The sequence below is a fragment of the Ictalurus furcatus genome, chromosome 23, assembly GCF_023375685.1.
Source record: "Ictalurus furcatus strain D&B chromosome 23, Billie_1.0, whole genome shotgun sequence".
In the NCBI taxonomy this organism is placed as follows: Eukaryota; Metazoa; Chordata; class Actinopteri; order Siluriformes; family Ictaluridae; genus Ictalurus; species Ictalurus furcatus.
Window position 1 is genome coordinate 4,911,610 of NC_071277.1, and position 15,793 is coordinate 4,927,402.

At 39.0% G+C, this 15,793-nt stretch overlaps 1 protein-coding gene across 2 annotated transcripts; it reads left to right on the forward strand.

Moving 5' to 3' along the window:
• The first annotated feature begins 1,721 nt into the window (after nucleotides 1-1,721).
• LOC128599791 (acyl-coenzyme A thioesterase 9, mitochondrial) lies at nucleotides 1,722-14,474 on the forward strand. 2 transcript variants are annotated; one of them, XM_053611741.1, is made up of 16 exons: nucleotides 1,724-3,442; nucleotides 3,653-3,726; nucleotides 4,318-4,344; nucleotides 5,697-5,742; nucleotides 5,848-6,018; nucleotides 6,375-6,412; nucleotides 6,545-6,628; nucleotides 7,673-7,776; nucleotides 8,423-8,496; nucleotides 8,585-8,652; nucleotides 8,747-8,858; nucleotides 10,424-10,514; nucleotides 10,597-10,682; nucleotides 10,782-10,869; nucleotides 11,631-11,781; nucleotides 13,483-14,474. In XM_053611741.1, exons 1-16 carry the CDS (start codon nucleotides 3,429-3,431, stop codon nucleotides 13,539-13,541), a joined length of 1,287 nt encoding a protein of 428 aa, XP_053467716.1. In that variant the 5' UTR covers nucleotides 1,724-3,428; the 3' UTR covers nucleotides 13,542-14,474. The 2 variants fall into 2 exon arrangements, with proteins under 2 accessions (XP_053467717.1, XP_053467716.1); XM_053611742.1 differs by lacking the exon at nucleotides 4,318-4,344 and having other exon boundaries at nucleotides 1,722-3,442.
• Nucleotides 14,475-15,793: the final 1,319 nt, after the last annotated feature.

Here is a 15,793-nt window from a genome sequence, read left to right on the forward strand (position 1 = left end):
ATAAAGAGGGCAGGAGGAAAGCCAAAGAGTGCAGGACCTGGTCAGACCTCCAGTCAGACGTGGAAGTGTCTGGGCAAAGACCACCAAGGTGTAAAACATGGATATTTGTCTAGAACATTATTATTACTAGTGAGTGTATTGTGTATTGTGAGTGTATTCTTCTGCTTTATGATTGACTTTCTTTTGTAGGTATTAATGTTGTAGAACATTTTTCCTCACTTCCCTTAACACAGTGTTCTCTTGTAGTGCTGCCAGGCTGTTAGACTTTACGAGTGGACCACCAGCAACAATCAGAACCAGGTAGGGGCAACAGTGATTTCCACTCAGCCATCTTACTGGAATTTGTATAGGTTAGGAATAAGACTAAGGATGGAGTTGTATAGTTTTGTAGTGTGTATAATTTTTAAATATTGTTTACTTCTTTATCATAGCCATGCTGAGGGAGGTGTTAACTAAATTAGAGATGGTACTGGACCAACAAACCACTGAGCTTGCTTTAACTACAGGAGGTCCAGGTGCGGCCTTTGGATAATGATGAAGATTTACTGTCCCTGCAAGACCTTAATCAACTGTGTAGTCTGGAGCAAAGGATGCAACAGAGCCCAGATTACAAGCAAAAACTGGTGAGAATTTTTTTCTTTTTTTGTTAACAGTTGCTTGCACAATTACACAGCTGCTGAGAGCGTTTCTTTTTTTCTCAAAATGACACACTCGTACTCAAAGCACAACATGCAACCCTACTTTGATATGAGGGAACAGTTATGACCTAATCTTTTGTAGAGGATGAAAACATGGAAAACACACAGGGCAGGGTAACTGCAGGAGTAGTGAGAAGCACAGTTGACAAGGCAATAAATGCTTATTAATTATTTCTTTTTATATTATTTTATATTCTACTTGTTAAAAAAATCTGTTTCAGGTAGACTGGTTGGCGCGTACTGAAGGGGCGGACGTGTGCGACTGCACCTGGCGCATATTGAAGAGGATCATTGCCAACTCCCTGGCAAAGAACCTCAATTGGAGGGGAGTCAATGGAAAGACTTCACTGGCCGCTCTCCAACTCGGAGAGGTTGTGATTGGTAAGTATATCTGTTTATATACAGAATTCGCTGTTTCTCTCAGATGATATGTAAGGGGTAATCCATGGCTAGGTGTGCATTCTACGATTTTAATGCATGATGTGGAGGCAAAGAACCACTCATTCAAATCGTTTAGTGCACACCTAGCCCTGGATTACCCCGCTTATACCACGGTCTTTCCACAATGAATAAAGTTAAAGCTGTCATTGATTTAGAAGTGCAAACATTAATTAGAAGTTTAAAATAAACTTTAATTTCCATTAGTTAGGTCGTTAGAGCTGGAATTTTGCCCGATATAAATCAGACACAGAGATGCAGTAGTGTGATAAGATTTAGAAATTATAACAGTGATCAAACTGACTGGAACTACCTGTGCAATAAACAGTTATAATGCACACCTTCCAGCCAATCAGAATCCAGTATTCACACTGACCATGGTATAAGCGTAATTAATGCTTAAGCTTCATAATGACCTTACATTATGTATTGCTTTATTCCAAAGCTGCAGTTCAAAGAAACCTCTTCACAGCTAATGCTGCAGAGATGGAGGTCGAGGGGACCATGAAGAGGTGGCTCCAGCTGGCATCAGATTGAGAGTGTGGGTGCAAGAGAAGACTTTTGCCAAAGGAAGGTATATTTAGAGTGTTTTAACTGTGTGTTTTTTTACGCCATTTGTTAATTTGTTAAAATGTTCATATTATAGTCTATTTTTAATTGTTTATAAAAAGTCATTGATGTTTTTAAGTGGTTGAATTTATTTGTGTGCGTGTGTTGGTAGCTGTGTATGAGAATTTTTTTGTCTTTAAATATACTGTAAATATACTTACTTGTTATTTTGTTGTTTTTAAAAGTGTGTTATTAATAAATGTTCATATTGTAGTGTATTTGTTAATGTTTAATAAAAGCCCTTAATCTTATTAAATGTTTGAATTTGTGTTTCTCTGCTAAAATGAAGTACGTTTAGCAGTTTCTGGGCCACATCTGGAGCGGGGACCAAGCCGACTCTCAGCCAGATCTGTCTTACAGTGTCTGGGCCAGACCCGGGCCACATAAAACAATATAAGTCACTTTACAGTGCCTGATTCGGGGGAAATTGTATGTGTTGGTTTTCAGTGTGTGGGCCGGATCTGGGCCAGAAGAAATTGTATATGTCGGTTTTCAGTGTGTGGGCCGGATCTGGGCCAGAAGAAATTGTATATGTCGGTTTTCAGTGTGTGGGCCAGTTTTGGAACGGGGACCCAGGCGTATACTGGGCCAGAACTAAAGCAAGTATGTGGCCCACAAGTGGGCCAGACTAATTTTGCTATCTGAGATACAGAAGCAGCCATGGAAGCCCAAACCATGACACCATCACCATGCTTGACTGATGAGCTGGTATGTTTTTGATTACACACTTTGGCCTTTCCATCATTTGGTAAGGGTTTATCTTGGTTCCAGAAGTTTTATGGTTTATCTCTGTATTTTTTTCCTAATCTGGCCTTCTGATTCTTACTGCTGAGTGGTTTACAACTTGTGGTATGGCCTCTATATTTCTGCTCTCAGAGACTTCTTTGAATGGTGGAGACCTTCACACGCCCTGTGAAGGTTGCTGGTGATGTCACCGACTGTAGTTTTGGGGGTTTTCTTCACAGAGCTCACAATGTTTCTGTCATCAACTGTTGTCGTTTTCTCTGACCGACCTGTTTGAAATTCTCTCTCTCCCTCTCTACCTATCTATCTAATATATATATATATATCATATAAAATATATTTGTGTGTTAGTTAAAAAAAGAAGTTGTTTCAGTCTCTTCATATGCAGTATAGAGGTAATTGTATTGTCTTCCCAAAATGGCGGACGCTAATATGGCTATTACGGTATCTACCGTTTTCGATATTAAATACCTAAAGACAACGAACTAGCTTACTGACGCGCAGGGTTTTTTTGTTTTGTTTTGTTTTGCCGAATTTTTGTGTGGTTTTTTTTTGTTTGTTTGTTTTGTTTTGTTTCGATGTCTTTTTTCACTGATCCTCCTGTTCTGTCGAAGACTAAACCGCTGCACATTTTGAACAGTCATTACGGTAGAATTGATTCCTCATATAACCAGGAAGTTGTCCGTGACCGGCCAGACCAATCGCGTAGCTCTTAGGATGAATCCCAATTGCCTGCGTACTCACTATCAAAGTGCACTACATAGGGTATGAAGTAAAGGAACTATGTCATACTGTACGTAGTGTCCTACAGGTCTAATAGAGAACCGTTGTTTGAGAACCTAGCCTTACTTACACCTTGAGTTGGATTAGAACTGTCAGGTTTTAGGGCTAAAAACAAAAAAACAAAAAAAAGAGAGAGAGAGAACAAAACAGAATAAAATGTTTTCACCTAGGTAAAGAGCCTGGAGTTATTATTTATTCAATACTGTATGTATTAGGTTTTCAAGATATAATGACCACACTCCAGAGCTAGCTAGTTAGCTAGCTATCCTACTAGCTGGTCCCAGTGTAGTTGGTTTTATTATGTGTTATAGGTGTGGCTTCTTCTGGAATACATTACTGTGATTTATATTCAGTATTTTCAATGTTTTTGATTGTTTCAGGGTTATAAAGTCAGTAGCATCCCTGACATGCAGGGCGTTTTCCCAGCAGGGCAAAGCTCCTGATATGGCTGAGGGTAAATACCTCCTCTCTCTCTCTCTCTCTCTCTCTCTCTCACACACTCTCTCTCTCACTCTCTCTCTCTCCATCAAATTAAAGGCAATGAGGTTGAATGCATTTGTGTACTAATGAATAAACATTTTGTTGTTGTAGGTAAATAATCAACAGTAATGTGGTGTGATGAAGCAGAGTTACTGTAACCTGTACTGTTCTTTTCCTCCAACAGCAATATGTAATTTTTTTTTTTTTTTTTTAAAAAAGAAGAATTACACGTTGTAGTTTTTTTTTTTTTTTTTTTTATCCATTTATAGTTGCACAGTCCATGAATCAAGTTAGCTCCTTTTATATGTCTTGAAGTTAATAAGACAAAACAAGCACAGCTCGTCAGGTCGCAGAGAAAAACACGAACACGCAAACTCGGCTTTAAATGACCGAGTGACACCGGAGACTCCTTCCGGAAATGTTCACATTGTGAAATGCGAAAAATAATTAATTAATTAAATAAATACATAGCAAAGCAGTGCTGTTTGAAAATGAGTGTAAATCGCTGTGGTTTTGTCAGATTGCTTGGAACGCAGTGTTTTGACGTGTTTGTGTGTCCTTACAGGAAACGCACACTTGCTTGTGACCAATGGTGTGTTGTGGGTAACATTAAACCTGTCTCGCCTGTCTATCTAATCAGCCCTTAATTAACTCTGGTGCTTCCTACAAGCGATGTCGTTTCTCTTCTTTTTCATCTTTTTTCCCCCTTCTGTTTATAACCCCACACGGAAGTGAGCTTTACGGACTTTATTCCAGCTTTCCACACAGATTCATTTTCTATCCTGTTTCTAGAGTTCGTTATTTTTCTTTAATATCGTACTCTGTTCATTCTCCATTTTTCCTCTTTTGTGTCTTTTCATATCGTCTCAATGCAAGTGCAGTCACGTAACGTGCAGAAAAGACCTCTTCCGTTATCGACGACTGTAATACAATACGCAGTTTTCCCTTCAGGGTAAATGTAGTTGATCAGCCAGTTAGTTTTTCTAATGTAGCTAAAAATGTGCAAACTGTCTAACACCATCACACACTCACCTTGCAAAAAGACAATGATATGGTTTTTTACAGAAAGAGTTTACAGCAGCACTTTTGGTATCGTTATGTGATATGATATTTTGGTCGTATTGTTCAGCACTAGTTGGGAAGTAAAAAAATAAACAACTTCTGCAGGTGTCTGTTTTTTGTTGCGAAAGTGTGAAAGCAGGCTAATATCATTTTGTCTATTTAGGTAACATTGCGTCAGACAGCATCAAACCAGGCCCTCGATCGCTGCATTTTCCGCAGGTTCGGGCCGAGACGCGTCAAATGACGTCGTCACAACACGCGTTCAGCCAAAGCCTTCTTCGATTCATGTGCGTCGAACACGAGTACAGCTAAACGGACGCATTTACTGTACCAACGAACATCACCGCGAAAGAGCACGCAAAACAATTTCGTGCAATCGCGATTTCACCAATTCAAGTAGTTTTCTGCGAAAAAAAAAAAGCACAACAACTCCGAAAGTTGCGTCGCCGATTTTGCAGAAAATAAAATAAAGCCGCAGCAAAATCGAGCATTTTTGGCCGCAACAATCACAAAAAAACTCCTGTACGGACTGATGAACAACTTCATAAAGCTGCATGCGTATACACGAGTGTGTGGTGATTTAGACCTGCGCTTGGCACAGCGCTAAACTGGTAGTTAAATGCGTCTATATGCCGTAATAGCCTTGTAACATCGTTGCCAGTCTAAACCACAAACTTTAAGAATTATGGACTACATTTTGATGGGGAACATTGTGTGAAATGTCATTTTTGGCCACGTTGAGAATTACATTGTATTTTTAAATACAAATTCCAATGATTGAGACGATATGAGCGAACACTTCTTCTGCACGCGGCCATCTGCAACAGTTCTGCTTTACCGCTTGGTAGACTAACTGCTTCCTTTTGACGTTTTTCCATCCAGTCCGCAATCGGCTGAGGCAGATCGTAGGAGCATCGACCAACTGGAAGTACGTCTTTGTGCAAAGTAGCTTCAAACATATAGAGTCTTATATTTTGATGACGAGCCTTAAGCTTTGGAGTTTAAGCTTCTGTTGAATCATTTCTTGGTGCAGGGATCATCAGCAGGCCCTGGCTGAGAGAACCTACCTGAGTAAACACCTGGCTAACAGTCAGGAGGAACTTCCTGCAAAGACGATGAAGGAGAGCGAGATCGAGGTGCATCTTCCTTTAGGGACGCAGCCGTCGCTCCGGGAGAAATACCTCAATTTCCACAACAGCGTCAGGTACCGCATCAGAGCACAACAGTACCTGCTGTACCAAGTCTGTTTGGATCTTGAACAAGGAGTTCTCTGACGTTCTTTAACCTGATATCTGTCCACTTTCTATGTCTGATTAGTACAAACACGGTTCCCAGTCCGAGTTCACTTCTAGTAGCAGTGTAAGAGCAGCTGTCTCTCAGGAAATCTCTATATAAAGTATAATAGCCGTGTAGCTCCATGTTGGTTTTTCTCAGTTGACTCAGAACTTGCAAACTATTCAGTCTGGAGGTTTAAAAAAAAGACCTTGGTGTCACTCTGCTTTTCTGTGAAAACTTCGTGTGAAAGCACTCTGATATTTTTTTTTTTCTCCTCCAAAAAAGGTTCGGTCGGATTTTGGAGGATCTCGACAGTTTAGCAGGTACCAAAACGTTACCGTTTTTAAATGTAATTAAAGCCAGATGAAAGAATGCAGTAAGTTCATTCTCAGTATAATGTGCCGCATTACATGTTGTTGTTGTTGTTGTTGTTGTTGTTGTTTTTCCCCCCACAGTGTTAATCTGTTACTCTCACACGTGGAATAAGGAGCTGGAGAAATCGCCTCTGTCTATCGTCACAGCTCTGGTGGACAAAATTGGTAAACGCCTGCTAGGCCTGTCATGATAACTACTTTTGTCAAGGGATATATCGTCGCAGAAATAATTGCGACAAACGATATTACTGTCATTTTAAGAGCATTTGATGCCCCTGATATAATGATAATATAACAGCATAATAATGCAAGTACACTCTTTCAAAGAGCGACGAACTTTTAATTCTTACGAATATTCAGACGTTGGATTCGGAATGTCAAAAATAAATGAGACACACAATCAAAAACAATAAATAAAATGGACTGTAAGGCAATATTGTGAGTTCTTTATGCTTTAGTTCTTCATCGTGCGTGTTTTAGTGCGTTGTTACGAACAGAGCGTATTCACGACGTGACTTATCCGTTCTACCTAGCGCCTTACTGAAGTCCAAGTTCACTTGAACTTGCATTTGTGTTATTTTGTGCACAAGCGAGTTGTAACGTTGTGTTTATGTTGTGTTGTCTGATTAATCTCGTGTGTGTATAGGAAGCCTCTGGGTGAGTTAATTAACCCGCTAGTAAAGCGCTTCAGATTACCGTGTTAGTGTTCCTTCCTTCGTAGCTTAAGCGGCTCAATCCCCGACATTATTGACTACGACTGGATCATCTGAAACGTAGAACTATTCTTTCTAGATTTTATCCTCTTCAAAAAAACATTGTTAGTGCACTGTTAATATATCACATGTCATTTCTCCAACTGTTTGTTTTAATTAAAATTGATGCTAGTGCTGCTATACATCTTCACTTCAAATGCATACAGTTTTTGTGTTTTTATCTTAAATTCTACAAATATTTGAAGTTTGAATTTTTAATTTGACAGCCCTAGATCAGACGAGAGGATGGAATCATCACAACGTTCATTCTTATGTAAGGCACATAAACACAACGAGCGATATCGAGGTCAGCAACAGTGATCTAGAGCGTGTCTATATATCGTACGATAACGTAATCATCTCCTACGGTTATTTTAACCTGCTGTTCTTTTACAGGTGTAATAACAACTGTAATATCTTATTGCGTGTTTCTCATTTTATTGTGAATGTTTCCTAGACATGCGAAGGAACATAATCCTTCCAGACTGCGATATCAAGTTCACAGGTCATGTGACGTGGGTGGGAAAGACGTCAATTGAAGCCAAGATGCACATGATGCAGGTATGTAAGCCCGAGCGGAACCATGTCGGACACCATTAACTGAGACTTTATAGCTTTTTGTGTATGAGGTCAGAGTGAAACATGCTTGAGTTTATTCTATACGTACTATAGGCTGCTTTCACACCTTTTTTTTTTTTTTTTCCCTTCTCACCGAACATTTTACATGTTACAATCCTACAGAAATGGGTGCTTTTCAAAAAGTTGAGGAAGGGAAAACAAATATAGAGAGAGGATCCTGCCGGTGTCTTATTAGTGAACAAATATGAAAAGATTTAGGACAAAATCGAAAATATTTCATTGCCAAATGTTAGTGTCTCTAAAAATAACCCATTTTTTGGGACGTTGGCCGGTACACACTGTGACATCCCACTTTAACTGTAGCTCAGCTTCTATCTCCAAAGCTGCTTCAAACATTACCAACACCAGTCTTTATTATATCTGTGTTACCAGCAATAATAATAAATTAAATCAAAAGCACAGTCTAGACTAGTCAGATACTAGCTAGGACAGGTATGAGCACTGTGTAGCATAGCGTTACGAGTGTGCGCATCGTATGAGCTGATTTCTTTTTCCTTCTCTTTTTCATATCAGCACAAAAAGTGCTGAAAAGTGTAAAAGCAGTCTTTAATCCTTCATGTTTCCACAGTTCCACGATGGGGCTTACACTCCAGTGTTAGATGCTACGTTTGTGATGGTCGCTCGAGATCCAGAAAATAAAAGGTACAAGCAATGATTTCTAAATCCGGTATGTCAGTTCGCATGTACAGTTTATTAATAATGTAACTCACTCTCTTCTTTAAAACTGTAGGGCAGCGTTTGTGAACCCACTGAAACTGGAGACACCTGAGGAGGAGAAGATTTTCCAACAAGGAGAGAGTAAGGGTTTAATCTGTAATAAAACAGTTATATTATGTATCTGTGTGTCGTTTTTAAATACACTCGTTCTGAGGGAATATAATGGTCTTTACAGTTAACAAGACGAGGCGTGTGGAGTTGAGCACAGCCTCTTTACTCAGGGTGGCTCCTACTGCCGAAGAGCGGACGCTCGTGCACAGCCTGTTCCTCAATACACTTGACGTGAAGTATGATTTATACACACACACACACACACACACACAAAATGAGACAGTCAGTGCGTTTACATGGACAACAATAATCCACTATTAACCCGATTAAGACAATACCGTGATTAAGAAACTACCATGTAAACAGCAATTTTTAATTACCTGAATCTGATTAAGGTTATACTCGTAGTAAACACTAATCGAATTAAGACAGGTGGAGTACTCCTGTTTTAGTCGCATTATGGACGTGTATTACAGACATGTAAACACCTTAATCACATTATTAACGTCGTGTGAGAGTTTTCACCGCATTTTGCGACAGGACACGTACACACACGACAGTGCTCAACATTTTACGGCGAACAAGAGAGCATGGCTGCGTCCCAAACCGCGTACTTGCCTACTATAGGCCTGTAGTGAGGAAAAATACATGTATCTCGGCTACTATATAGACAGTAAGTACGCGGTTTGGGACGCAGCCCACGGCTTCAAGCAGTCGTCTGTTTGCACGTATAGCATGACAAATAATTAACTGCACTTAAAGCGTTCGTAAAAAAATTAAATAAAAACACCCAAAACTGCATACGGTACCATAACGAAGACGAACTGTATGTTGATGTGTGAAATTCTGGAGGGACGTCGGACGGCGTGGCGCGGTGACGTAATGACGTGTGCGGTTAATCTAATTATGTTCTATAACATGTAAAACCGGTACATGAGAGGAGTACTCTAAAAGCGACTCATGTAAACACCTTAATCACTTTATTGTCTTACTCAGAGTAAGGATTATAATAATTAGAATTACTAGAGTAATAATTAGATTACTACTGTCCATGTAAACGTAGTCATTGAAGAGGCAGTGAAAAGACAGTAACCATGAATCTGACATGCAGTTATTTCTTAAAAGTTGTTATGTGAGTTATGAAATGTTAATACGCGTAAAAATACATTCTAAATTCTTCCTACTCGCTGCTTTTTCAATCACAAATTAATCACAAATCATCCTTTCCCACGCATACGTGATTGAATTCCACATAAAGACGCCAGAATTCTTTTTTTTCCCCCTGGAAGATATTAAAAAAAATCATTACCAAAACATCTGGGGTTATTTCTCCTGTTCTAGACGCTAAAAGACGGTGTAATATTTCCATGCAGTCTGACAGGACAGATTTGAACAGGGCTAAAACCAGAGAAATACCAGTAAAACTAATCCACTCTAAATAAGACTTTATCCCCTGTGTAATTAAAAAAAACATTTTCAAGACAATTTCCCTTTCATAAATCTTTATTTAAACGTCACTTCTACCGTATGATCTGTCATGTGCCGCGACTTTAATGTTTAAAGAATCGATGCTGTGAAAAGCACAGGCAGGAAACCAGAGCCTGGATTATTATTACTTTTATATCATGCCTGAGCCATGCCTTTTGTTTATCTAATTGTTTATTTATTTTGTCATGCATGAAAGAAAAATCTTTTTTTTTTACGAATTGAGAGTCAGCCCTGGCCAAGCCCGTGCCACAAGCAGCATTCGGGAATCAGTGAAACTGTAACGAGATTACGAACGTGTTTCTCTCCTGTGTAGAACTGTTAGCTTCCGGGGTCGAATCCTTCCCCCCAACTCTGTATGGATGGAGGACGCTAAGCTAAAAGGCTTGGAGATCTGCCATCCACAGGTCAGCTGGAACCCACTGATCCCACTGTACTGAATGTCCCACTTTATCAGCAGTGTGTTTACCATGTGTGTCTACAATCCAGGAGAGGAACATCTTCAATCGGATATTCGGTGGTTTCCTGATGAGGAAGGCGTATGAGCTGGGCTGGGCCAATGCCTGTGTATTTGCGTAGGATCCAGCTCTATTCTGATATTTTCACGCACTTTTACTCAGTGATAGATCAACATCGTGTTTACTGATGCGTTTCCATTGCTGTATTTGTCACAGTGGTTGTCGGCCAGTTCTGGTAGCGGTGGACGACATCATGTTCCGCAAGCCGGTGGAGATCGGCTCCCTGCTGCTGCTGTCCTCGCAGGTACAATTTTAAAAAAAAACAAAAACATCCATGTGGGAAAATAATAAACGACTGGCTAGTTTGATGAAGCAGAGTTACTGCTACCATCTTGAACTTGATTGATTTCCAATGACAGCATGTCCCGAAGTGTTTTATTCCTCTTATACCAGTTTATAGTTATGTTTAATCTCATGGAACACCGTGTGTGAGACAAGTTAGATCTTGTTATCTCTTTCAGTGTAGAAGTTATAAAGTCGTTCCTTCACCAGTAGTCTCTTTAGGTCAGTAAAACAAAAATTATGCAGCTACAAAAATTATGAAACTACAGGGTTTTTGTTTTTTTTTAACCCATGGCATAAAACTTATTGGCTGTTACAAAGCACTGACACCGGAGACTCCTTCCAAAAATGTTAAATAAACATCCCGTTACACCAAAAAAGTTTCACCATATCAACGATTACATTTTTTTTTTTTTTTTTAAGGAACAACACATAATTTGAGCCCATTTATTTTATATTAGTCCTTATGAATGAGCTGTTACTATAGAAACGATAAAGTATTAGAACTAACGCGTTAATATAAACCTGCGATTTGCTGCCAGAAATACCGTCCGAGCTGCTGTTACAGAGGATTAATCAACACCTTCCGACCAATCAGACTCAAGAATTCAACAGCGCTGTGTTATAAAGCAGATTATCCAACATGTTCGATCGGATAGAATGTCAAATTGGATGAGATATTATTAGACCGCTAATGTGTGACGCTGGTGGTTTATTTGTCAGGTGTGTTACACTGAAGAACACCACGTTCAGGTCAGAGTTCACACCGAGGTGCTCGACCCTTTGACCCGGCAGCACAACACCACCAACGTCTTTCACTTCACCTTCCAAGTCGACAAGCCCGTTCCAGCTGTGGTACCGCAGAGTTATGGAGGTTAGACGTCACGTTTTCTTTTTTTTTCTTTCTTTTTTCCACTGCTTTACAATGTCCAGATTGTACAGACAGTATTATAATAATAATTCAAGGTGAATGGATTAAATGGGATCAAGATTACAGTGGCTAAACTTCTCCTGGAACTGTATTACAGAAGCATCCTTGCTGTAAAATCCTATCTTATTTGACTAGTCTGTCTGTTTGTCTGTCTGTCTGTCTGTCTACTTTTATATATTCTAGATTCATTACACATAAAGTGAAATATTTCAAGCCTTTTTTTGTTTTAATCTCGATGATTACGGCTTACAGCTCATGGAAATCAAAAATCCAGTATCTCATAAAGAATTAATAATACAGAAATGTCGACCTGAGAAGAGCTCTAATCAGTTAATTAACTCAAAACACCTGCAAAGGTTTCCTGAGCCTTTAATCTCTCAGTCTGGTTCAGTACACACAAACAATCACCGGGAGGATTAAAGTAAATGTTGCATTTCATTTGGAAATCAAGGTTCCAGAGTCTGGAGGAAGAGTGGAGGGACACAGAATCCAAGTCGCTTGAAGTCCAGTGTGAAGTTTCCACAGTCAGTGATGATTTGGGTTGCCATGTCATCTGCTGGTGTTGGTCCACTGTGTTTTCTCAAGTCGAGAGTCGATGCAGTCGCCTATCAGGAGATTTTAGAGCACTTCATGCTTCCATCTGCTTTATGAAGATGCTGGTTTCCTTTTCCAAAAGGACTTGGCACCTGCCCACAGTGCTAAAACTACTAGTAACTGGTTTGCTGTCCATGGTATTAGTGTGCTTGATTGGCCAGCCGACTCGCCTGACCTGAACCCCATAGAGAATCTATGAGAGACACCAGACCCAACAATACAGACGAGCTGAAGGCCGCTATCAAAGCAACCTGGACTTCTACACGTATGCTTTTCCTTTCCCGCTGTTATTATATCTTGGGAAATTCAAGATGCTGCCGTTGCTATCCACAATTCCTTGCGGATGGAGCGTGCGCATATATCTACCTTCGGTGGATTTTCTGAATAAGGTGTTTACATGCAATAAATGTCTGATTAAAACAGGCATATTCCAGGGGTGGGAATCGGAATATGAGGAATCAGAATATTGTCTTAATCTGAATCGGGCACTCGGGATTGCGCCGTCTACATGACTCAATACTAATTATATATATCGCCAAATTATCGCCAAAATCCTATTAATATTTATGTGCGTGTAAACGTAGTTAAAGTTTTGCTTTACTTGTTATAGAAACAGTGTAGCAAAACATTAGCTGGTTTACTAACATCAACTACCATAATGACGTTTCATTTATTTACATTACGAGCTATAAAAAAGATAAATGCCTGGATAAGCTGACTGAAATGATGTGACATGTTCCTATGACAAAACGCTTCATATGAGTCCTTACAGACCGAGGAACCGACGATAAAGATCCGCATTTGTATTTGTACAACGTCACGTTCAACAAGTTTAACAACCGTGCCGGTTGCTAGGTAACAGATATGATTGACAATTTATTATCTTCTAGTTTAGGATGTCCTAAGTTGAGATAAGGGTAAGATGCTGTAAAATAAGATATTATGCATGAATTCAGATAGCCTCTGAGTATTTCTGTGATGATACTGTGGATTATACGGATTAACGCAGAGCCCGAAATGATGTTTGATATCTGTATTCGTCTCTTCTAGAGTCCATGCTCTACCTGGATGGGAAAAGACACTTTGATGAGACGATGAAGAGCCAGTGAAGAACGTCCTGCAGCAGCGTAACGCAATGCAGGCAAAAATAAATAAATACATTTAAAAAAAAGGAACGTAACTGCACTTTTTCTGAGGAGATTTTGTGTTGGACAAGTTCTGTTATTCATGGTGTGTTCATTTATAAATATAGATTCAAAATATTCAAATGAAAATATTTATACTCATAGTAACATTGAACATACTCTACTTTTCTCTTTTACACATGCACATTTACACACAGGCTCTCACTACAAAACTATTGACTGTGTCTATAGTGTCTATTTATTAAGACATTAGGAGACATTTTGTATTTTCTATACCGGTATGGAAATGCTGCTGAGAGTTTTCAGTAACCAAAGTATCTAGCAGTCTTTCAACGACTAGATTGGCTGCAAGATTTAGCAGAAATGTTTTGCTGGAGTCCTTTTTACTGTTTAAACTCTAAAGGTGTGATGTGTACCTTTCAGCTCCATGATATTTTTCTTCAGATTTCTAATCTCACCCCTTTTCCAATGACTGACAGCTGTTTTATGTGGTTGTTGCCATTTCTGTACATTACAATACAAATGGGTAGCAACCAGGAATCAGTGCATGGGCTATGATAGCTAGGAGTTAACAGAAGGGACAACGCAAGAAAGCAATATGGATTTTGTGTTATGAGGATCTTGATCGATGATACCAGTAAAGGAAAACCGAAAGTGCACTTATTCAGCATTCTGAGAATAATGTTATTTTGGACTGGAATGGTGTAAAGACAATAAACTGAAAGTTTCACGTTCTTAGCGTGTGCACTACACATACACATACACATCACAGCGCTATTCGATCAAACAAACATGAATGCATATCTTTTTTTTTGCTATTACACAAACATTTGTTTTGTTTTTCTCAAAAGTTCATGTTTTTTATGTTAAACACCTTTTTAATAAAGTTTCATCAAATATATTGTTTTTAGTGTGCTTATTAAGTTCATAAAGGAGATATTTTTGTTGGAATTATTGTGTCTAAACATGGCACAAAATTCGATTTTTGCTGTATTTTAGTAACTTATTTGGGGTAAGTAGGCGTGGCCACTTTTACGTAAATGCCTACAACAAAAAAATCTCACAGCTTTGCCACAGCTGTAACTGTAGAACGGTTGATCCGATTGACTTCAAAAATTTGTATGCAGTGTCTTTGTCTCAGGTGCCATCAATGTCTATGAGGACATTTACGTATGTTGAAAAACATGGCTGCCATCAGCCAATCAGTTTTCAGCATCTATTAAACAAGGTTAACAATGACCGATCGGAACGAAACTTGGTTTACCTATTTGACTCTTGGTCTAAGAGGTTTCTCCAAAGTTTAAAAAAAATAAAAATAAAATTGGCCACTAGGTAGGTGTTAACGGTTGTATATAACACAGGATTGTGAAAAAACACAAGTAATATATATCATATGATAGGGCTTCTGATTCTAAACAACTTTGCCTCAAGAACCACTGGTGTCCGTCAAACTGTTCGTTAAATATTTCAGATAATGTTAAAAACCTACTTTTGCGAACTAGTTGTAGGATTTTTGCTCAACTGAAATAAAACTATAGCAGGACAATTATTTGGACTTCTTAGATCAATAGTTATCAAAAAAAAAAGTTGAACTTTTGATTTAGTCTTGCAAGGGCACATCAAAATGTTTGAACTTTTACTTAAATGGCTATAACACTTTAATGGAATGAGAGATTATTGTGCCCTGCGATGGACTGGCACCCTGTCCAGGGTGTACCCTGCCTTGTGCCCGATGCTTCCTGGGATAGGCTCCAGATTCCCCCGTGACCCTGAAAAGGAGTAAGCGGTTGAAGATGAATGGATGGATGGATGGATGGACGGATGGAATGAGAGATTTTCACCAAATCGGTATATTTATGGTCACTTGACAAAAATTGAGTTTGGCCACTTGGTGGCACTATATGAGTTAAAAAAACCATGAAATTGGCTGTATAAATAGTTTGTAAATGATTGTATATTATCCAAATGTTTCAGACACATATTATTTGTATCATATATTGGATCTGATTCTAACATTCTGAATAACTTTGCCTCTAAGACCACTGCTGTCAATCAAATCCTTCGTTAAATATTTGAGACGAACAAAAGACATAAAAATGTTCCGCCATCTTGGATTTTTCGTAAAACCTGCTTTTGCTAACTAGTTTTAGTAGTCCTAGTTTTTTTGCTCAACTGAAATATTCCTATTGCAGGACAATTCTTTGGACGCCTTAGAT